Source organism: Trichomonas vaginalis, chromosome III, assembly GCF_026262505.1.
Source record: "Trichomonas vaginalis G3 chromosome III, whole genome shotgun sequence".
NCBI classification, from domain to species: domain Eukaryota; phylum Parabasalia; order Trichomonadida; family Trichomonadidae; genus Trichomonas; species Trichomonas vaginalis.
Window position 1 is genome coordinate 265,940 of NC_067205.1, and position 23,227 is coordinate 289,166.

Genomic DNA, 23,227 nt, shown 5'->3' on the forward strand with positions numbered 1-23,227 from the left:
GATAGATCATATAAATCTATATGACGTAAATTTCGCTAAATGTTTACTCTTTTATTATATAATGAATCCATTTACCAAAGATCAAGCAATACTATTTTTTAGAGTACGCCAATGTCATTCAAATTGGGTGTATGTCATACCAAAAAACAACTTGTCCATAAATTTGCAAAGAAAATTCTTATTTTTAGAAGTGAAGATATTTGTTTGGTCCTGCAATATAGACCTGCTGTTTGTATTGCTTAAGTAGCATTAGCTCTAGAATTATAAGATACTTTTTCCCTATGATAGAATTGAAATTTTTGTACAAAGAGTCAATCTTTTCGCTGTTTCGAAATCTAAAAAAAATATCTTGGGATGAAGACTCAATGAGTAAATAACATACAAAGCAAGAGATCCATTCAGAAGATCTTACATTTCTACAATTCCTTCTACTGAAAGCTCCTGAATTGATATAAGAGCAAAGATGAATTATTTTTTTAATTTATATCCAATTTAAGGGTGCACACGAGAGGATCATGTAAACTTCAGAATTTAGAACCTTATTTTAGGCATTATCTTGGCTACCTATTTAGGCTCGAAAAGCAAAAAATATCAAAAAATACAACTTGAGTCCATTATGACCCTTTCATGGAGGTAGTTTTTATCCGCTAGTATTTTCCCTTTGAATCTCTTTACAATTCGAAATCAAATTCAAATCTCAGTAGAAGAAAGGAAGAATCGACTTACTACGGTTGTAATACGAATAAATACATATATTTAATTATTTTTATTTACATAATAATTGTTTGAAGCTCATATTCCAACAAATTTTTAAATAAAAACATTAAAATGTTGAAAATGTTCATATATTTTAATAGGGTTTTGGCACTTTATTGAGGAATTACTACATACATAGTCGAACTGAACTTGATATTTTGAAATTTAAATTATTTATCAAAATTAAAATTTAACTTGAAATTTATAATTATTTAGTCATATTTTGCATAATTCTAAGTAGATTTTGTAAAAAATCAAGAAAGAAAAATTTTAACGTTCTTTATTTTTTCTTTTTTATAATAATACATATTATTATATAATTAACATATTCATAATGTTTCACCCTTTCAAAAATATAATCCTCCTCCTCTCAAATAAACGTACATACGGGTGGCCTCTTTTTTCAAAAAATTAAAATTTGAAATTTTGGGCTCAAATATTAGAGATTTTTTCAACCTTCAACGATATATGTTGTCTATATCAGACCTCCTTTCTTTTTGATACTTAACATTGTTCCTAAATCTTAGCCGTTAAGGCTGTTCTGAAAATATTTTTTTTTTCGAAAAAATTCGAAAAAAATTCTTAAAATTCAAAAATCCCTTAATTCCTGAGGATTTTGGAAAAAAGTTTTTACATGAACATGTGTATATTATATGAAGTATATTGATAAGGTAAAAATCAAATTTTATTGCATATTCATCGAGAAAATAAACTAACGAATCCCTCAAAATTGAGAGGGTAATCCTCCTCTCAAATAAACGTACATACGGGTGCGCCCTTAAAAATTTAAAGATAGCACTAATAAAACAATGAAAATAAAATTTCTATAATATAAAAAAAATATAATAAAAACAAAATGCTTATGCTAAGTTACTTGTTGGAGGAACAATAAACATTGGGTCATCACCTTCAATATCTCTTTGACCAGGCTGTAAATCTGTCTGGTAAACGAGAGGAATGTTTCTTGAGCATGTCAATGATTCCTTTCCTCCAAACATGTAAACAATGCTATCCTTTATAGCAAATGCACTGTCAATGTGTGCATCTGGGCTGTTTCCGAACTGTACTAACTTGAATGATCTCATTGTGATCGTGTCAATAGCGAAAGGAGCAATGTTTGATGAAATAAGAGATCCACCAAATACATAAACGAATCTTCCATATTTCAAACATGTGAAATTGACTCCCATGATCTTCATGTCTTCTTTAGGAGTATCAACAGAACACCATTCTTTTGTATTCAAGTCGAGAATGTCGAAATCTGATGGAAACATCTTTCCCGCATTTCCACCAACAATCATCATTCGATCGTCATCAATCATGACTGCTCCGTGGAAGCATCTTCCAATTGGAGCGTTCTTTGTCTCGATCTGTGACATCGTGTTCGATTCTGGATCATAAATAGTGACTGTGTTGAGGAATTTCTGGTCTGTTGTCATTCCTCCGAAGAAAACTAACTTGTTTCTCCAGACAACGCAACTTTGGCTCCATCTGGCAGTTGGAAACTCTCCGGATATGGTGATTTCGGACCATTCTTCAGTTTCTCCGTTGAATTTCCATAAGTCAGAAGCCATATTATCGTATGTCTTTCCGAAAAGTACGTAAGCAGTGTTTCCTATGACACCTACTGAGTGGCCTTGTCTTGGAGGAAGTGGGCATTTGACTCTTAGCCACTCATTGTTTGTTGTATCGAAGGAAACGTACTCTGTAGAAAGAATATCTTTGGCATCGCGGCCTCCTATCCAGAAAATCTTGTTGCCGATGACTGCGCCGATGTGTTTGGTCATTGCAAGGTTGTCTGTTTCGTTGACTGTCCATGCAATATAATTATCATCGCATTTAATTTCGGATAATGTTGGTGGAATGCTGGTAATCAAGTGGTCTAAGAGACGTGGAATCTCAGCGGGCTGTTTGAATTTCAGTGTGTGCTTGATATCACTAGATACGATCAATGAATCTCCTTTTTCGAGGAATTTCAGTTCGTAGAGCGGATGTTGAGAGAGAACTGTTTGCGTACGATCATTTTGTGTTGTAATCAAGTAGATATTGTTGAATAAATGGAAGAAACCGTTTGTATCATCCATATCTTCGATATTTACAGCGCAACTCATGATCAAATTACGTCGCGGAGTAATGAGTTTGAATGATGATCCAAGCTCCTTCTGAATCTGGTTCATTAGATAAGTCTGGTCCATTCTTAACGAGTTAATATTGAATTGACCAATAACTTCTGCGAGTTGCTGTAATGTGTACTGTAAATATCTTTTATCTGGATGGAAGGCTGGTGTCTTCTTATCCATATCCCTAAGTAAAAGATTATATTTTGGATAACGTTGAATTGGAGATACGCAATACTGGGAGAAGGATCTGCCTGTGTCATCTGGGCACTTGCTTTCTATCTCCAAATATTTCTTGCCGAACTCTTTATCCTTGAGTTTTTCTTGATACCATTTATCCATTGAGCGGTAGTTCGAAATAAATGGATTGGAAACCTTGAAATATGGTATGTAGTTCAAAAACGTGTCGCAAACTGTCTGGGCGAATGAGATTGGTGTTGATTTGAGAGCATCAAGGAAACTTTGATGAGCTTCTTTCATAGTCGGTATTAATCTGAAGAGTTCTTTCATTTCTTCTTCTGTAAACATCTTTGTATCCTTGAAATTCGGTTCCCAGTATTTTGTCATCGTATCAAGCGTGTTGATGTAGAATTCCTCGGATTCTACGAGCTGCTCGCATAAGTAGATCCTGTGCTGGATGGGACGGAGCTCTGTTTGTGTCAAAAGCGTTTTGAAAATAAGTTTATTTTCCAAGGCCGCTCTTATCATTTGTTTGATTGTTATTTCGGATTCGCATTTAAAATCGCCTATATAAATTTCTTGCTCGCTATTATCATATCCGAAAGCGTTGGAGCATTTATGGATGAATTCTTCAAGAGGGAGTGTTCTGCATTCGTTTTTGGTGAGAGGAACAAAAATCTTTGGGAATTCTATATCTGTTTGGGTTTTAACATTGACACCAACGCAAAAGTATGGCGGGGTTTCAGATAAATTCTGGAGAAGGAAATATGGAGGTGGTGGAAAACGCTGCGGTCTATAGTTTAGTTTTAGATTTGGTTCAATTTGAAACGGATCTTCGTCGGGAGTTAGGGATTTTTTGTAGTTCGGTGAACATAAAACGATGTTATTTGGAGTGAAATTGCACGCATTAGCTATTTGAGTTAAACAAGATTCCGAAAGTTCGCCAACGTCAAGAATGGTGTTCGCGTTACAGTCTTTAACAAGGGTGAAAAACATTCAGAAATAATTAGATTGAATAATTATCAGAAATTGAGTGCCGATAAAATAATTAATCGTATATTAATTAAATTGCTGGGCTGTTTTTCGAACGCTTTTTATCTTTTTACCTTTCAAATGTATCAGCTGAAACCGAAATACACAAATGCAGATACAGAAAGGTTGTGGCAAATATGGGATACAGATACAGGCATGACCGCTGTTAACACATTCATAGCGTAATAATAAACATAATTTTTTAATTTCATTTTTAACAAGTTTTTTTAAATGTATGTAATGAATAATTCATTAGAATATGATAATGCACATTGTAACAGAATAGAACAATCACCAATTTTTTTTTTTTGAAATTAAAAAATAAAAGTAAAAAGTATGAAGTAATCTAACCAAAAAAGATATTTAAAAGAATTTTGGAAAAAACAGAATAAGGATAATGATATTATTTTAGATACACAATCGATGTACTGAAGAATAATCCGGTAAAATGATGATATAAAATTAGATTATTTTACAAGTAGCTAAAAGAATAATACTATAATATAAAATAAATGAAGTTTAATGAAACAATAATGGTTAAATAAATAATAAAGATTTTTATTTTATATCAGTATTGAGAAGAAGTAACAGCTGACACTTGGTAGACAACTTCTTTATGTCTAGAAAATTCTATCTTGCCTTTTATTTTTTTCTCGCTGTGAAACGTATTCGGTCTTTTTTTTAAAAATTAATTTTTTGTTAGAGATAAGAGCTAAAACTTTGCAGACAACTCCCCCATGTCTAGCAAATTTAACATTCGTCTCCCATTTTTATATATTTGGTTTAGAATGTTCGAAAATGCGTAATATGGTCATGAATATTAATTGAAAAGAACCTTGAATTAATTCAATCTGATCTCACAAAATATTTTAAATTACAAACTTTGTAGTTTGAATAGATAATTAGTAGTAAACTCAAATAACTAGTTTATTTTTGAATAAAAATTATTTGAATTTATTCAATTTTGTGAATTTTCCTTCAAAAATCAAGTTTAAATATCTTATTTGCCATATAATTATAAATATAATGAAACATATTCGAAATTGAAAAGAATGACTTTTTCTGTTCTTTCAATCATTCAATTTGAATTTTGCAATATTGGATTTCCCATTAAATAGCTATTAAAAACAACAAGCAATTTAACTTACATTCAAATTTATTTGTGTTATATTCAATCTTCTCAAAACTTATAATTTTCGGCTATAGCATGATTATATGCTATATAATATAATAAACCTATAATAGTATCATTCTTTCAATTATTTGAAGAGAAAACCGAAAAAATCTATTTTCGGTCTATAACATTCAATTTATTTTTTGAAATCAACGGTTTTTTAATTTTTAATGAATGAATTCTAAGTCTAACAATGAGGTTTAACATAAACCTTCTCTATTACTTCACATTTCTGAATTTTGAATGGACATTTTGATTAATAATAAGATGTTATAATTTCGACATAATAGAAATATCACATAAAATTTGAGGACTATAATATTCTTACCTTTCAAAACAGTTTTCAATAGAACTATAAACTAATTTTTTATATTGAAGTTTTATTAAGACTGTTGTTATATAGAAAATCCTCTGAAACAGATCATTGAGACTTTTTATGGTCATTCATGAAAATAAGACGATATTTTATACTACCATATTAAACAGGAAATATTATATCAATAAATTATTTGTATACTAATGTCATATTTTATTTTTCATAACGATTTTTTGAATGAAATCTTATTTCCTGATAATCTTGAGGCTCTATCTAAACAATAAAAACACATATTTAATAAACAAGGATGAATAAAAGAATAAGGGATGATATAGCAGATCCATTTTTCACAGCAAAGGGAAAACGAATCTTACACTTACTGATTAATATCAGTTAAGTTCAAGCGAGATAATGATGCACTGCATAATCTTGGGAAGCTCCTTCCAAAGGTCGATAAATTTAATGACTTCGACAAATTAGTTTGTTTGTTGCGCATCATTGTAAATCCATTTGTCAATTGTGGTAAATGACTATCAGTAAATATATACATATTTGTTAGCTCATCTGCCGTCGGTCTCTTTTTAGGATCTATAGATAGGCACATTTTTATCACATTGGCTAGGTCTGGATTTGTAATAAGGTCAATATTAACATTTCCAGCAAAAATGTTACTTGTAAGGGTATTTGCATCTTTACCACTCCATGGGCATTTGGCTGTAAGCATGATATATAGTAATACACCAAATGCGCATATATCTGCTTTTAATGGGTCATAAGGGCGTTTAAGAAGTATTTCTGGAGATACATAAGGAAAAGATCCTCGGAATTGAAAATTGAAAAATCTTTTTGTTTCTGATACAGAGGCCATACCAAAATCACAAAGCTTAGGTCTACCGTAGACATCTACAAGAACATTTGATAATTTAATGTCTCCATGAGAGATGTTGTGTTCATGGCATGTTTTGATTCCTGTTAACAGTTGACGAGCTATTGAGATGCACTTAGATTCCTCAATTGCTCCTTTTTCCTGAAGCATTTTGTGCAATGAATTTGGGACGAACTCCATGACTAGGTAGACAACATCTTTCATGATCATATATTGGTATAAGCGTGTGATAAATGGACAATCTATTGAAGCGAGTGATTTTATTTCATTTTCGTCGAAAACTTTGATTGGTATTATTTTTAGGGCGAATTTTTGCTTATATTGATAAGAATAGATAAGGCACACCTTACCAAAAGAGCCTGTACCTATTTCTTCGAGGAATTCATAATCATTTTCCTCGAGAAAACTTTGATCAAGTCGTTGATAAGTCATATATATTTTCTGAATTTTTTTGAGAAAATATTATCGAAAACAAATTTAATTTATTAAATTGGATGCATGACTCTTATAACAAAAGTATTTCGAAATATTAAAATAAACCTGAATAAATTTGAGATGAGTATCGAACAAAAGCTGTACTCAATTTATCTTTTGTATGTAATTGAAAATTGATACATACGTTAGAAAAAGAGTTATATTGCATATTTGCCAAAGGTAAATTCTGAAAATGATCACAATATTAGATGCACGTTTTGTAAAATAACGGCAATCATAATTTATTCAATTGATAATTATTCAAAAAAATGTTTACTTGTATATTTTCGTATGTAACTATGACCTTGTAATACTAACAATTAAATTTGTTTTGATTATCAGACATCTTGGAAAAATATTATTTTCCTTGGTATCATCTTGTAACCGATTGGTTAAAGTTATCAAATGTAAAATATCGGTTGTCTTTCAAAAAATTTGAATTTCTTTTAATTTATTCTCAAAAGAAGATTGTTATTATAAATAAATATTTAGATATAATACGTATAATGGCATATATTTATAAAGGAATTTCAAAGAAATTATGACAAATAAGAATAAAATGTTCAATACTCAAAAATATTTGAATAAAAATTGTATGAATCAATCTAACTGATAATATGTCCTATGATAAAATATACTACAAATCTGATTTCAATTTGGATGTTAAGGGTGCACCCGTATGTACGTTTATTTGAGAGGAGGATTACCCTCTCAATTTTGAGGGATTCGTTAGTTTATTTTCTCGATGAATATGCAATAAAATTTGATTTTTACCTTATCAATATACTTCATATAATATACACATGTTCATGTAAAAACTTTTTTCCAAAATCCTCAGGAATTAAGGGATTTTTGAATTTTAAGAATTTTTTTCGAATTTTTTCGAAAAAAAAAATATTTTCAGAACAGCCTTAACGGCTAAGATTTAGGAACAATGTTAAGTATCAAAAAGAAAGGAGGTCTGATATAGACAACATATATCGTTGAAGGTTGAAAAAATCTCTAATATTTGAGCCAAAAATTTCAAATTTTAATTTTTTGAAAAAAGAGGCCACCCGTATGTACGTTTATTTGAGAGGAGGAGGATTATATTTTTGAAAGGGTGAAACATTATGAATATGTTAATTATATAATAATATGTATTATTATAAAAAAGAAAAAATAAAGAACGTTAAAATTTTTCTTTCTTGATTTTTTACAAAATCTACTTAGAATTATGCAAAATATGACTAAATAATTATAAATTTCAAGTTAAATTTTAATTTTGATAAATAATTTAAATTTCAAAATATCAAGTTCAGTTCGACTATGTATGTAGTAATTCCTCAATAAAGTGCCAAAACCCTATTAAAATATATGAACATTTTCAACATTTTAATGTTTTTATTTAAAAATTTGTTGGAATATGAGCTTCAAACAATTATTATGTAAATAAAAATAATTAAATATATGTATTTATTCGTATTACAACCGTAGTAAGTCGATTCTTCCTTTCTTCTACTGAGATTTGAATTTGATTTCGAATTGTAAAGAGATTCAAAGGGAAAATACTAGCGGATAAAAACTACCTCCATGAAAGGGTCATAATGGACTCAAGTTGTATTTTTTGATATTTTTTGCTTTTCGAGCCTAAATAGGTAGCCAAGATAATGCCTAAAATAAGGTTCTAAATTCTGAAGTTTACATGATCCTCTCGTGTGCACCCTTAAGTTATCGAAAAATTAATTCATTTCCTATTTTAAATGTTTTTGTTATATATTTCATTCAATTGTTCTTCATAAAATTTATTTTGTAAAGTTCTGAAAAAAATTCCGGATATAATTGTGTAACCACAAACTCGAACGCATCATCCTTATAAGTTAAATTTCAGAAATTATATCTTTTGTTTCTCGCATGGAAAACCTCAAATTGAGTTTTGTGAAGGAGAAAAAGAATCTTATATTTTCAAAAGATGAACAATAGGTAAAATATATGTATCAATCTCTATTTTTATGATTGCCAAATTAGAATTTGATCTTTAGTTCTACTGCAAAATAAAAAATCTCAAAAATGAAAATAAAATACATGAAAAAAATACCATTCCTAAAGTTTTAACGAACAATTCTATATTTTTATATGATATATTGATTGAATGCAAATGCAATAATGACGAGAATAGGTGAGGAAAAACTCCCTGATTTTATTTTTCTAATTTTAGATACAACTATGCATTTAATGATTAAACTAAAAAGTGTAAAAGTTTTTCAAGGTGTTTTTAATGTGAATTCTTCCCTAAATTAGTCAAAAGTCTTCATTTCTGGCATTTCCGAAAATATAACGCCAATTTATCCATCAATCATTTTCTTTGACTACCTTGAAGCAATTGCTGAAAGCTAAAACCTATAAAATCATTGCAATGAGCACCAGAAGAAATTTCCATAAACTGAACTTTCATAATCATTCAATTTGAAATATTTGATATGTGCTGAACTTGTCACCATTGTCGTAATGTACAATCTTTAATTTAATGTTGGCAGCAAATTCAGAGGAACTCTTGCATTTCATTTGAATGATTATCGCATTCACATAATAATCATGTATATGTTGTAATGCCGAATTGAAAAATTCAAATTCAGATTGACAGAGATCGTTTTTTGTAAAATGTTTTGAAAGAGAAATGTCAGATTAATACCTGTTTGACAACAATCGTTTTTGTTGTAAACAGAAATTCATCAAAAGTGACACCTCAGAAAAGCTAAAATATTGAATTTTTGGAACTTTTGATAGAGCACGTTTTTAAATATTAATTAAAGTAAATGTATATTTTGTAAAGATTCTTTTTAATAAAAAAAAATAAAATTTTGAAGAAGAACACAAAATCTTCTGAAAAATAATATCACATAAACTCATATTATTTTCTAATATATAACTATTTTATATAAAAATCAAATTCAATGATCTTAAAAGCGAAGGATAAACCTCAAAATTTACGAATATAATGAGTGGGAATATAATGCTTATCTATCATAAAACCATATGAAATATCAATTTTTGCTTTACGCCTAATTTTTGACGACAATTAGCAAAGAATGTTAAATGTTAACACTCAGTCCATTTGAATATGAAAAATAAAATTGACTTTGATTAAATGTTTTTATTTATCATGCAATTCTTCTTGCGACCAAAGATTTGAATAAAACTTCAAAAAATAAGATAGCTTAAAAAATAATATACGGTAGTGTTTACTAATAGATGAATAGTATATAAATTCTATTAAAATGGATTTGATCCAAAAAAATATAAAACCAAAAATAATTGTTATAATTTAAATGAAGAAGTAATTTAAAACGATTTTATTTATGATCAAATTTTATATATTTTTTTGGATCAAATCCATTTTAATAGAATTTATATACTATTCATCTATTAGTAAACACTACCGTATATTATTTTTTAAGCTATCTTATTTTTTGAAGTTTTATTCAAATCTTTGGTCGCAAGAAGAATTGCATGATAAATAAAAACATTTAATCAAAGTCAATTTTATTTTTCATATTCAAATGGACTGAGTGTTAACATTTAACATTTTTTGCTAATTGTCGTCAAAAATTAGGCGTAAAGCAAAAATTGATATTTCATATGGTTTTATGATAGATAAGCATTATATTCCCACTCATTATATTCGTAAATTTTGAGGTTTATCCTTCGCTTTTAAGATCATTGAATTTGATTTTTATATAAAATAGTTATATATTAGAAAATAATATGAGTTTATGTGATATTATTTTTCAGAAGATTTCATTCTATATGCCTATGAAAAGTACTCTCAAAACCAACTTTTTCCTAATTATAATTAAATCTAGAATATTGTATTATGCTTAGTATTATTTCATTTTTCTCATTCAATTTAGAATTTACAAATGTCAAAAAATTGAGAGCTGTCACTTTTGATGAATTTCTGTTTATTACATTTTTACCAAATTCGATATCACCGGCACTGTATTACATTTTTCATGATTAATTTTTCAGAAATTGAATTGAAATCTTTCACAACTTCATAGAAAAAATAATTCAGATCATATAGTAATTTTAAGATTAAATACGGACTATTTATATGTTAATGAGCAATTGATCAGATTTGACGATTGTTTTCCGATGACTTTATTTTTCTCGCTCAATAAGATTAATTATATATGTGGTGTTGTTACCAAACTACAAAGCGTTTCGTTTGGCATCAACAGTTGTTTAGTCCTATATAGTAAAAAGGGCGGAAATTACTCCGTCAAATTACCACGAGGAGATTATCAAATTGAATTATGGGGTGCGCAAGGCGGTCATGGCACCTATAAAGCCAGTAGCATTGGGGGCAATGGTGCCTACGTATACGGAATCCTTAACTTAACATCAAGTCAAAAATTTGCCTTCTTTCTCGGTGAAAAAGGAAAAGATGGCAACGAAAATACAGAAGCAACCTCTTTCAATGGAGGAGGAAGCCGCGGTACAGATAATTTCGATAATAACTGCCCTGGTGGCGGCGGGGGCGGTGGAACTGATATGAGAATTGAAGATTACAGAGCGAGATACCCCTACCAACTCCGCATTATGGTCGCAGGAGGCGGCGGAGGTGGTGGATGCTACGGTGAGGGCGGTAATGGCGGCCACGCCGGCTTGAACGGTAAAAATGGCAATAATAACGGAAGAAATACAGCCGCTGGAGGTCAGGGTGGTACCCAAACCTCCGGAAATGCCATTCTAAACGGCGGCAAAGGTAGTATCGGTGATGAAGGCGGTGGCGGTGGAGGAGGTGGCTATTTCGGCGGAAAAGGCGGTGCTGCTGGATTCTTCTATCGTGATATAAACCTAGCTAGCTCAGCTGGTGGCGGCGGAGGTAGCTCTTACGCAAGTGGATCAGCATCCTGCGTCAGCTACAATTACGACGGAACTAGAAACTATACTAATCGTCATCCTTCCGGCCTTTTCTTCACCAATATCAAATTCATTGGCGGAGATCAGAGTATGCCAAACCCCTTTGATGCAGTAGGTGGCTCAATTTCTGGAAATGGAGCTGCACGTATTATTCGACTTGATTTCATTGATATGTGTAAGACTATCAGGTGTCCATTTAATGCGTACCTGAGGCACATATTGACTACATCTCTGTACTTGGGTTTGTTTTGATTCGAACTCCAAGTTCTCGAGAACTCGAGTTCAAAAAATGAAATTTATCATATCAAAAATTTCTGAAGTTTACATACAGTTAAATTTTGTTTACGGGTGTGATGCACCAATGAGCAAGTCGGGTTTGAGAGGTCGAATAATTTGATTTGAATTTGAAGTTCAGCTTCAAATGAATCAATTATTCGCGGATATTTTATCATGATTAGGGCATCCCATATTTGATTGATCTGTCCTTTTTCTTGGTTAGATTTCTCATTTAAAAAAGAACTCTATATAACAAAACAATAGAATTATATAAAATAAAATAATCGAATTATTTAGGGGATATGTTTATGAAACATTCAAGAGAAAAATTAAATGAAAGAAGAAATTCAAAAAAATGTTTTTTCTTATTTTTACTTAGACATAAAATAAGTTCAAATGAAATTGGACTTGCTTCACAACTTCCTAATGCATGCAATGAAAGTGTAAGATCAAAAGAACAAACTTTCATTTCATTTGTATAAACTGAACCACTATAACCAGTACTTGCAGTCAAAACATCTCCAGTACAGTTTATAACTGTTATAATACCACGAAAAGATGCACCAAAAGTATTACTTGCTTTGTTTTTTAAGAAAATACATTCTGAAACAGTAACATTTGAACAAAAAGAATGAATAAGACCATAATATGAATTACTAGTATAACATGAGTTGTTTCTGAATAAAGATTTTTTCAAAAATGAATCAGGTGTATACCAATGATACATGCAAACATAATTTGATTCATGATTATCATTAGAAATGAAACAACAATAGTTAATATTAACTGGACTATTTAGAAAATAATAACCAGCAAAGCTTTTACATCTTGTTTTAGTGTTGTTTGTAGAAATTAGACTTTGTAATCCGTAGTTATGATATATACTGGAATATCCAGTGTTATCATGACCGCATTGATAGAGAGAACTTAAATTTACAACATTTTTGTTTGTTTTTGTTTTAACATCTGTGTATGAATGTTTTCCATTGTCTTTTGTGTAGCATTTAAATGAACAGAATCGGTCTTGAACAATAGAACTAGAACATGAGAAGTAGATGCAGCCACCGTTGCCTGATGGGCGATTAATATTACTGTATGTGCAGATAGAATGAAGTAGTTTGATAGAATTCTTTGTGCAATTAATAACATTGTCGGAAAAATCTTTGAAATCGGATGAAAGTAAGAAAAAGTTTGAAGAAATAGTTGGTTTTGTGTTATCTGTGATATCAGTATAGTCTTGTGTTGGCTGACCAAAGTATTCTTCCCATATGTCACTCGGAACTCCAGCCTCATTGAAAGCTAGAGTTGAGCAAAGATTTTGGAGAAAAAAAAATTGAGGAACTTCCCTTTTTTGTACATCATTCTCTAGTTGAAATATCCTCCGAGAATGGTTTTCATAACTCTCACATGCATACGTATATCTGAGGAAAAGGTAGACAAGCAAAAAATATGTTATTATAACATTTTTTATGAGAAATGTAAATGATGGGAAAATTTGCATGAAAGTATACTAGTATGATCCTTTGTCTCTGACTATTGAATTTCTAGCCATTCAAAGGTGAAAAAGAATTATATAATGTTGTATGTGATGCATGCTTTGCACTTTATAATTCTCAAGCTGGGAATATGTTATTAGCTTTTTGTTAGTAGGTGTAAAGCTAGTGATACTAAATTTTCATTATTAGTGCCAACATTTTAATTTTCCAGAAATATCAATCATCAATTCGAGATTTTTTGATTCGAAATAGCTTGTGCTATTTATACATACGATACTCATGCAGAAATAATTTTAATATATAAGAAATTGACGCTAATCTTTTTTCATTTGATTCTATTTTGTATGAAAATACCGTATACATCCTTTACTAACTCTATTTGCTGATTTTTGATATGTAATGTATAAATAAAAGACGTTAACTCTCAAAATGCAAACAGAGTAATTCAAAAGAGTGGTGTAAATTTTGTGTCAATATGAGTAATGATTTAATTAAGGCGAAACTTCACGAAGTGACGAATCAGATCAATCGTTTTCGTGAAACACTCGCTTCTCCAACAAAGAATACTTCTACAATGATTGACAGCTCTCCTATTAAAAATTATTCAAACATTGGTACTGTTAGCGAACGTACTACACGGGATGTTGGTGTTCAATCGCCGACAAAAGACCAAAAGACTGAAATGAGTGTTCCATCTTCTCAAATCAGAGCTAAACCGTCAACTCATCACCACACACACCATCATCACAGAAGCCATCATAATACCCATCATTCTAGCAGACCAACCCAAAGAAGAAATGCCCCAGTTTCAACTCGTCAAATTTCAGTTCACCATAAATATAATACTCGCCCAAGAAATATTTCCCTTTCAGACACGGAATCAGATGAAGAATTTCTCAGAAAGTATGATTACTTACTTAAGCCTGTAAACCAGCCAACAACCCGAAATATTCAACTTGACTCGGACTCTGATCATGGTTATGAACCAGTCAAGAAGAAAGGTGGTCGCAGGCATGCCGAGAGATCTCATCATCATACACACGGTGTCACATCTTCTTCAAACCGCCATCATCATCGCGATCATAAGAGCAGACAAGTTCAATCTCATCATAGACATCAATGCAAGCCAACATACGAGTCATCCTCAGATCTCGATACTGATGAACTCCTTGGAACAGACTCAGATGATCTCTTAGAAGACTCAGACGACACCGAAGAGATTTCGACTAGTGAACTTCTCGCTTCTACAGACTCTGATGAAGATTATGGCCGAAGAAGACATCACAGATCTCATCATCACTCTCATAGCTCGACAAAAGCAGTTCCAACAGCTTCAAGATCGATTAACTTACCACCTACATCACCAGCAAGGAAACCAATTCCTACAAACTTCTCGCAGTGGCCACAGTCTCGTTATCAAATCAAATCTCCTTCGAAATACACAGCGGCACCAACAGCAATCTCTCCAATCAGATCTCCTGCAAAGGTACCTATGGGTTCTGCTTCAAAGCCATCTCCAGTTCTCAAATCTCGTGGAATTCCAGCAACATCAGCGACAAAGTCATCTCTGATGTCTTCTCCAAAGCTTGAACCGAAAGAGAAGTCCATCCTTGACTCTCTCAGCGAAGGAGAAGAAGCTCCAGTCCGCCATCACCATCATCATCACTCAAGAAGCAGGATTTCGGAGCAGATTGACGAAGAACTCAACACAGAACGCTCAGACATCTCATCAGATACAGCAGAACTCTACAGAAAGATCAACAGCATCAGAAAACAACTTGATGCTTACGCACATTCACCAAGGAAGTCTTCTTCACCACACAGAAGGTCACCATCACCACGTAAGAGATCTTCTCCATCCAAACAGCGCATTCCTGTTGAAGAAGAAGCTGAAGAAGAGCAAATTGAAGAAATTTCTCCTCAAAAGTCTGAAAAAGTTGCATTACCACCAGACGAACTCAAGATTGAAGAGGAAGAGGAATTTTCTGAAGCTCTTATCCCTCCAGTTTCTCCTGTTCAGTCTCATCAAGAATCATTCGACCAACCACAGCCAAAAGCATCACCAAAGAAGTCGCCATCTCCAAAGAAACATATCTCTGATGACGATGATGACTTAATCCCTGCTTTTGTCCCTCCTGTTGCAGATAAAGTCGATGCAAGGAGAATTGACGAGATTATCAACGGAAACGAAGATGATATGATGGATGAGGAGAAGCGCGAGAAGATCCTCAACCGCGAACTCGTTGACAAGATCCTGAATAATTCCGATGAAGATGAAGAAGTTCTTCAGCCACCGAAAGACGTTGAAGACCTCGGCCTTGTCGGATTAAACAGTTCCGCATCACCGAAATCCGCAAGCAAGTACCAGGCGATCAGAAATGTCCAAGATGACGAAGAAGAAAGTGAACTTGAATTCCTGAGCGCTTTGAAACAAAAACTCAGCAGAATTCAGGAGTCTGATGAAGAGGAAGAAGCAGACGAACTCAAGCTTAAAACCGAAGAGGAAGAAGAGGCCAAAGCCGAGGAAGAAGATGAAATCGAAGTTGTCTCAAGAGAAGCCAATTTAGATGACGACCAAATTCCTCATGAAGGAATGGCCAAACTCGAGGAAGAAGAATCCGAAAACGACAGTTTCTTGAAGGCCCAAGAACTCAAAGAGAGAACAAAGAAGTTAAATGATGAGATTGATAAGCTGATGAAGGAAGATGAAGAAAACGAAGAAGAAACAAAAGAAAAATCTCTTGAAGAAGGTGATAAAATCGAAATTAAACATGAAGAAGAGGAAGAAGAGGAAGATGATGATCAGCCATTATCCAAAGAAAAATTACAGGCTATCCTTGACCAGTTTAACGATGAAGAAGACGAGGAAGAAGAAATTATTGAAGATAATCAGATTGAAAATGAAGAAAACCAGCCAAATGAAGAAGATATCCCTGAAAAACCTCTAAATGAAGAGGAAATTCATGATGATCTTCCAAATGAAGAAATTATCCCAGAAAATATTCCAAACGAGGAAGAAGAAAAGCATGAAGATGTTCTGACTGAAGAAGAAGAGGAAGAATTCCAAGGAATTCCTGAAAATCAAGAAAATCCTGCTCAAGCCGAAGAAGATAATAACGATATGAAAAAATCTCTCTAATTAAGTCATATCTTATGAATTATTAATTTTGTAATCCTAATTAAATAAATATTTTTATTGTTCAAATGCAATATTTCATAATTTGAATGAAATTTCGAACTTGAATTTATGAAAAGTTTATATCTGAAGTCGGATATATAATACAATTATATCTGATGAGAGCCAATGGATAATATGGAATCTGGTAAAAACCTTTTTGGTAAATATAAGGCATTTTTTTACTTCAGCCTCATGCGAAGGTATCTAGTCAATGCAACTAATGCTTTGTTCTACAAGTAAAATAATAGTGAAAAGTATAGATTTCTCTCTTTTCTCTAAAATTACGATATTGAAATTATCAAATCATGTGTGAGCTTTTTCTTACTTGAAAACTGATAGTGTATCAATTTCCAATATATGGCTATAGTTTTTGTGAAAGGAATGCAAATTTTTTATGATTTTGAATATTATTCATGCAAAAGCATACTTTCGCGCAGAGATATGATCTCTATAATAATAGCAATAAATTTTACTTATTCTTTCATTAATCAACTTCGCATTACTGTTTCATTACCTTATAAGCTAACGTTTTGTGGTCGTACAAATTGTATTTATCATCTATAATTGAATTTAAGTAACCATTTTTATCCATCTGACATTATTGGATTGGGAATTAAAACAAACTTGACGATCCGCAAATAACTTTCCCAAAACATACAGTCGTGTAGTCAGGGTATTTATATTTTAGTTGTGATTGCAAAAAAACTCAATTCAAATTTCGAAAAATTTAATTTTACACTTTCAATAAATCGTTTTGGTACTTGCCAACCCGTACTGCTAGGAGTGCTAAATACGAAAACAGTATGAGCAACTAAAATAATAAACGTGAAAAGTGAAATAATATGACTCAAAACTCAAAATAATTTTTGAGAGAATCTGAAAAAACGAAAAAAAGTTTTGAGTGGATAACCAGATACAAAAAAAATTTAATACTAATATTTCATCGTGATTTCAGAATGCATGAAGAAATTCCTATCTATGGACTTGATTTTTATTTTGAGGGAATAAATTAATTATTCAGAGTTTACATTTTGATGTTTACTGGTTATGTTATCCCACCAAGGCCACAAGAGCATGATGATCTTAAGACCTGCATCATGAACTTGGTTAGTGAGTTCGAACAGAAACCAGATGAAAGCAAAGCTATCACTCAATTAAGCACTAGATATAAAATCAAGAGGAGAAGGCTATACGATGTAATCAACGTTTACACATCTCTAGGCTGTTGCCAGAAAACATGTCTAGATCATGTAATTTGGCTTGGAAAAGAGAAAATTATTCCAGGACTAAAGGCATTAATCATCAAAGAAGATATAAATAATCCAAATAAAACATTAGAAGAATTATTCCCGGTCAATGGCTGCATCGGAATTGCGAATTTAACCTTGTATTTCCTACTTTTATTTTATGCATTGAAATCTAACAAAGTTGACATCAGATTTGCAGCACAGTTTTTCTCAAGGGGAACAGGTCGATATAAAACAACGTTATGCAAGCTTTATCAAATCAGTTACATTTTAAATGCAATACACGTTACAACGAGATCAGAACAAGTTTGCGAGGTCATATTAAATCCTCCATTTATAACTAGCCAGGATATAGTCGATGATCCTGTGCCACAGAAAAACAATCTCGATAGTATAATGTCAATCGAACAACTCCTTAATCGCCCGATATTTACAAATACAGATAATTACGTAATACGCAGACGCGAAGAAATGAGAGAATGTTTTGTTAAAAATATCTCTGCAAGAGAGGCAGAAGCGAAAATTCCAGCTGGGGAAGAAGAGTAATCCTCGGTTTTAGTCTTAAATGATGTTTGTTATTTAATAAAATGTTGTTAATTATTGTTCATAATTTTCGCAGTATTCTTTTTTTTTCAAATTTGGCAAATCTATTTTAATTTCGCAAATGCCATCAATAGCAATCGGTGATACAAAACTGATATATGTCATATGAATTATCGAATCAAAATGGAAAAACTATGAAAATTTGATGGATAATCGAATGAACAAATTAAATTTTTGAGGAAACAAATGTATTTTTTGTTTTAATTGCATACAGTATTGGATGATATTGCAATGGTTGCGATGGAAACCAAAAATATTCAACTAAAACGATATCCTTCGAAAATTAGTGATAATCTAGTGGCTCTAATTTGATGGAAGCTATATTTGAAAGAACTGAATATCTTTATTAATTTTTCTAGTCAAATATTTGAGATTAAATTCTTTCATATAGAATCCACTACAAGTTACCTCACATCAATAAGAGCGTGTCTTACAAAAAAGCTTAGAAACGAGCTTCTACAGCACAAACAACATAAACTCATAATTATGAAAGATCCATAATGTTTGATATCTATAAACGGCTCATAGGGCTATATTTCGGGAATTTGGGGAATAAAATATATGGAACTTTTCGTTTTAGCTAAAATTTGTGATGAGAAAAAATTATCCTTACTGATCAAATATCTAATGATTGGATTGAATAAAATCGTGCAAGGAACTTATGTACTTATTAATTGCTTGTTCAATGTAAGAGCTATTCATGTGACAGATAATCGGCTCGACTAAAGCGTAGTTTCTGAATATGATGATACCACTCAAATTTTCAAGTAATTTTTGCATAAAGAATTGCTGTACTATTGATATTTGCAATATTTTTGAAACAAAATTGATTTTTTATTTCAAAGATTATAATTTGACGTATTCTGTTCTTATATACAATCCAGTGTTTAAAATGGTTGAATAATTTTATAATACTGACCGGTGACAAAAAAGTAATATAGAATAATTCGGTATTTCCTTGTTTAGTATTCGTATATTATGAAATATTCACTACTCACAATTTAGGTACAAATCAAAAGCATATAATCCTTAATAAGCTTCCCATCAATATTGAAATTGAAGTCAATGTTGGAATGTTTTAGGAAATTTCTTTTATTTATTTTGACGAAAATTCACTCAAAATGTAAACAAAATTGAATTAAATCGGATAAATAAATAAACAAAATTTAATATGAACTGACTAATTAGTCAAGATGAATGGTTAAACTTTCGATCAAAAAAATGGATTAATAGCTAGATAATCCAAAAAAACTATGTTATTCAAAATCGAAGATATCAGAGTTATTTGCTATTTATTATAGATTGAACTGAATGTTAGATATGATCTCTTTTATTTTATATGGTTATTAGAATTATATGCACTTTTATCGATTAATTACCATTTCTGTTATCAAGCATATTAAAATTTATAAAATGAAAAGAAATACAATGAATCTCATATGTTATATACAGTTGGCCAGGTTGTTCATAAGTGGGTGATCTACTTTTTTGATGAGAATATGAGCAGAACATGCGATATGAAAATCACAGTCATTTCTCAAAATTGATTTGAAAAGAGTCATTTGTGCTATTCCGATATGCTTTCTATTAAGAGGCACAATATGACTAAGATCCGTTCATTATATATTGCAACCATTGCATCTATCGCTCATTTATATGAAGTCTCAACGATCACGGATTTACAGTTACATTATTTTGATTTGATATCCAACAGTTTCAATGGTTATAGGGGAATGTGATATAATTCAATATAGGATACACACTCAAGTAGAGATCAAATATCAAGCAATCATTGAAAATTGGTCAAAATAGATTAAAATATAATTTGAATAACATTCAAAAGTAAAAATTAAGATAAATCACTTGAAATTTATCAATTTCATGTCATGCGTGTAATGTAAAAGCAATAAAGTATGATATGGGAAGATATTCGTAAAAATCCCGATCTTTTTAGAAATACTCCATAAATCCTCAATCTAACTCAGAAATATGGTTATACTTATGGAGTTTGGATTCCCTGCCAAGGTGTTTTGAATGAATATAGCTCCTTCGGCATAAACAATTATAAATTGAAGTTTTTTAAAAAATTAAATAGCAATTATTCATGAATAATATATGTGTGTGAGCTTCCATTTATGATAATCGTGGTCTATCATTTCTCCATCCGAACAGAGAAAAAAAATCTAGATAAAGTCTAAAGATATAGGTTTCGGTATCGAAATATTATTGTTACTTATGTTGGGAATAAAATCTTTTTCATTATTAGAACAAATTCATTGATAAAATTTGTTTTGAAATAATTGAATTAAGCTGATATCGTTAATAAAATTGAATGAGATTATTCAATTTGTGATCCTCCCACAATTCAATAAATAAACGGAATTAATGATTCGTTTTAACGCTTATATGGTATTCATTAAAATGTCAAACTCTTAATATTTTTATATCTTCGTATCTCTTATTGAATTGTTCTGTTGTATTTACCAAAAATTTAATCCAAATATATTTACAATGCCTCAAAAGCATCACATTTTCATACCATTCATGTTTATCCAATTGTGAAAATTAATTCTATATGAAAACCCAATTTATATGCTTCTGTGTCATCGCAACCATTATCTCAAGATGTATTAAATGATTGTAAGTGTTTCATTTATGATAATCAACGTTCTAAATAGGATATTTCAAGATATTATGATTATGGCAAATAATCAAGAATCTAATTACGCAGATAGTCAGCATTGGTCTCCCTGTTTATTTTATGCATAGAAGCGAAATATGCCCAAATTTGGATTATCCTACAATATCTTTGAATATTTGTGCTAGCTATGATTTGATTACTAAAAAACAATGTGTACATAATGATTAATATATTCGGATAAAAATTTTCCATATTTAATATTTTTTGAACATTTCCAATCTGCATTATGCCCAAATGAAGCTTAGAGAAAAATGCATGATCAAAATGTTTGATTTGCTCATATGCAAACATATACTAGGAAAAATACTAAAAAGTAAGGACTATTTGCCGAAATTGAGATATCCCTCGATTCATAAATATTACATCTATAGGCATATATTTCATTATTTTATAAGGCATTGAGAAATGAATATATATGGCTGGTTTCCATGATAAAATATAGAGTTACGTAAATATGCATAAAGTCATATCAAATTGAGAATTTTACAACGGATTGAAAGGGATAATGCGAAAAATCTTTAATTTGTTTTTATTACTATTTATATGATAGTTACAATAAATATCTATTAATTATTTTAGGAAGGTTAGTTTCAATTCAAAGCCCACTGAATTCCTTTTTTATCTGATTTTGACTAGTTATAGTGGTCAAAATAAGCAATCTTAACGATAAAAACTTATGAGAGTGTTTTTAAATTTTTTACTAATTATTGTCAATACAATATACAAACAAAATCTAAAATTTTATAATCGATTTCAAAGAAAAATTTTTGATTTGGTTTTCAATATTTCAGCATTCCTACATTTATATTAACGATGATTCATTAAGGTGAAATCATTTGACCAAATAAACAAACCGCTTTACGATCAAAAAATTTCTGATTTAGTGATTTTTGAGAAGCCAGTCAATTTAGTTTTCTTAATGATCAACGAATCGAACAACGCCTCAACACAGCAGACCCAAACTCAAGTAGCTCCCACTCTGGAACTTCCTAAACCACTTCCGACATTATCAATGCCATTTCCAATGGTAGATTATCACACAAGTCGAGATGTTATGATTCCTTTTAACCTTAAAGACTCAAATGAAGGAAAATTCCACACCCCAGAAGATGCCATGTTTTATATTTGTGACCACCTCCTCCGTAACGGCATTACATTCAAGAGATCGACAGCTTTAAGATATTGCCAATTATGTCAAGTTTATGAACAAGCCGATGGTGGATACTTCTGCATGACAGCACTTGGACAATCTAAACTAAATCGTGTTTTCACAAAGATTTCACGACTCGCATCAACAAGAATTGCAAAACAAATCGCAAAGTGCAAGTAATTTTTATATGAAATTTGTATCTCTTGAAGACTGCAAACTTCATATGGATATATTATAAACTGTTTTCTTTCTATCAGAACTAGAAACAAAAAAAAATAATATTTTGTAAATTTTTTTCAGATTGATCGCAATCGGATTTGACTTAAATTTATTGTTGACTTGCGCATCCATATATTCATATATTGTCAATGTAATGTTATTCTCAATCCAATAAAATTTAGTCGGGAAGAATAGACATTTTATGACTTTTGCTTTAAATCATATCAGTATCAATAATATAATACTCCGAACAATTTCAAATAATTCAGATACAATAGAATTTATTAATAGGGATCTCAATTTTTATGCGACCAAAGTTAAATCAATAGTCTTACAAAATAAAATTTTAGTATTAATTGTTAATAACAATAATTATTATTTTTCTTAGCAAATTTTGTCCGTCGTTTTTGAGAAAAGAACGTTAATATTTTATCAGAGAAGTTTACAAAAAACAATGCTCAAATGAAATACTTCGCTCCTTTACTCGTTATTCATATTCCAAAGCAATATTTCAATG

The 23,227-nt window shown here is 30.9% G+C and overlaps 6 protein-coding genes across 6 annotated transcripts, besides 5 other annotated features; 4 read left to right on the forward strand and 2 right to left on the reverse strand.

Annotated features, from left to right (window-relative positions):
• Positions 1–496: 496 nt before the first annotated feature.
• Positions 497–1,534: a mobile genetic element.
• Positions 1,535–1,616: 82 nt separating this feature from the next.
• TVAGG3_0613250 (Kelch repeat domain family) lies at positions 1,617–4,049 on the reverse strand (the record flags this gene model as incomplete). Its single annotated transcript, XM_001318460.1, has 1 exon — positions 1,617–4,049. The coding sequence occupies one exon, from the start codon at positions 4,047–4,049 to the stop codon at positions 1,617–1,619; it is 2,433 nt and encodes an 810-aa protein (XP_001318495.1).
• Positions 4,050–4,670: 621 nt separating this feature from the next.
• Positions 4,671–5,388: a mobile genetic element.
• A 432-nt stretch (positions 5,389–5,820) lies between these two features.
• Positions 5,821–6,893, reverse strand: TVAGG3_0613270 (protein serine/threonine kinase protein; the record flags this gene model as incomplete). The annotated part of the gene is made up of 1 exon (XM_001318461.1): positions 5,952–6,893. One exon carries the CDS (start codon positions 6,891–6,893, stop codon positions 5,952–5,954), a length of 942 nt encoding a protein of 313 aa, XP_001318496.1.
• A 709-nt stretch (positions 6,894–7,602) lies between these two features.
• Positions 7,603–8,640: a mobile genetic element.
• A 987-nt stretch (positions 8,641–9,627) lies between these two features.
• Positions 9,628–9,665: a mobile genetic element.
• A 1,180-nt stretch (positions 9,666–10,845) lies between these two features.
• Positions 10,846–10,882: a mobile genetic element.
• Positions 10,883–11,069: 187 nt separating this feature from the next.
• Positions 11,070–13,431, forward strand: TVAGG3_0613310 (glycine-rich protein family; the record flags this gene model as incomplete). The annotated part of the gene is made up of 1 exon (XM_001318462.2): positions 11,070–12,092. The coding sequence occupies one exon, from the start codon at positions 11,070–11,072 to the stop codon at positions 12,090–12,092; it is 1,023 nt and encodes a 340-aa protein (XP_001318497.1).
• A 639-nt stretch (positions 13,432–14,070) lies between these two features.
• Positions 14,071–16,789, forward strand: TVAGG3_0613320 (uncharacterized protein; the record flags this gene model as incomplete). Its single annotated transcript, XM_001318463.2, has 1 exon — positions 14,088–16,751. One exon carries the CDS (start codon positions 14,088–14,090, stop codon positions 16,749–16,751), a length of 2,664 nt encoding a protein of 887 aa, XP_001318498.1.
• An 887-nt stretch (positions 16,790–17,676) lies between these two features.
• On the forward strand, positions 17,677–18,730 carry TVAGG3_0613330 (winged helix DNA-binding domain family; the record flags this gene model as incomplete). Its single annotated transcript, XM_001318464.1, has 1 exon — positions 17,825–18,583. The coding sequence occupies one exon, from the start codon at positions 17,825–17,827 to the stop codon at positions 18,581–18,583; it is 759 nt and encodes a 252-aa protein (XP_001318499.1).
• A 3,524-nt stretch (positions 18,731–22,254) lies between these two features.
• On the forward strand, positions 22,255–23,114 carry TVAGG3_0613340 (uncharacterized protein; the record flags this gene model as incomplete). The annotated part of the gene is made up of 1 exon (XM_001318465.2): positions 22,261–22,671. One exon carries the CDS (start codon positions 22,261–22,263, stop codon positions 22,669–22,671), a length of 411 nt encoding a protein of 136 aa, XP_001318500.1.
• Between the last annotated feature and the right edge of the window lie 113 nt (positions 23,115–23,227).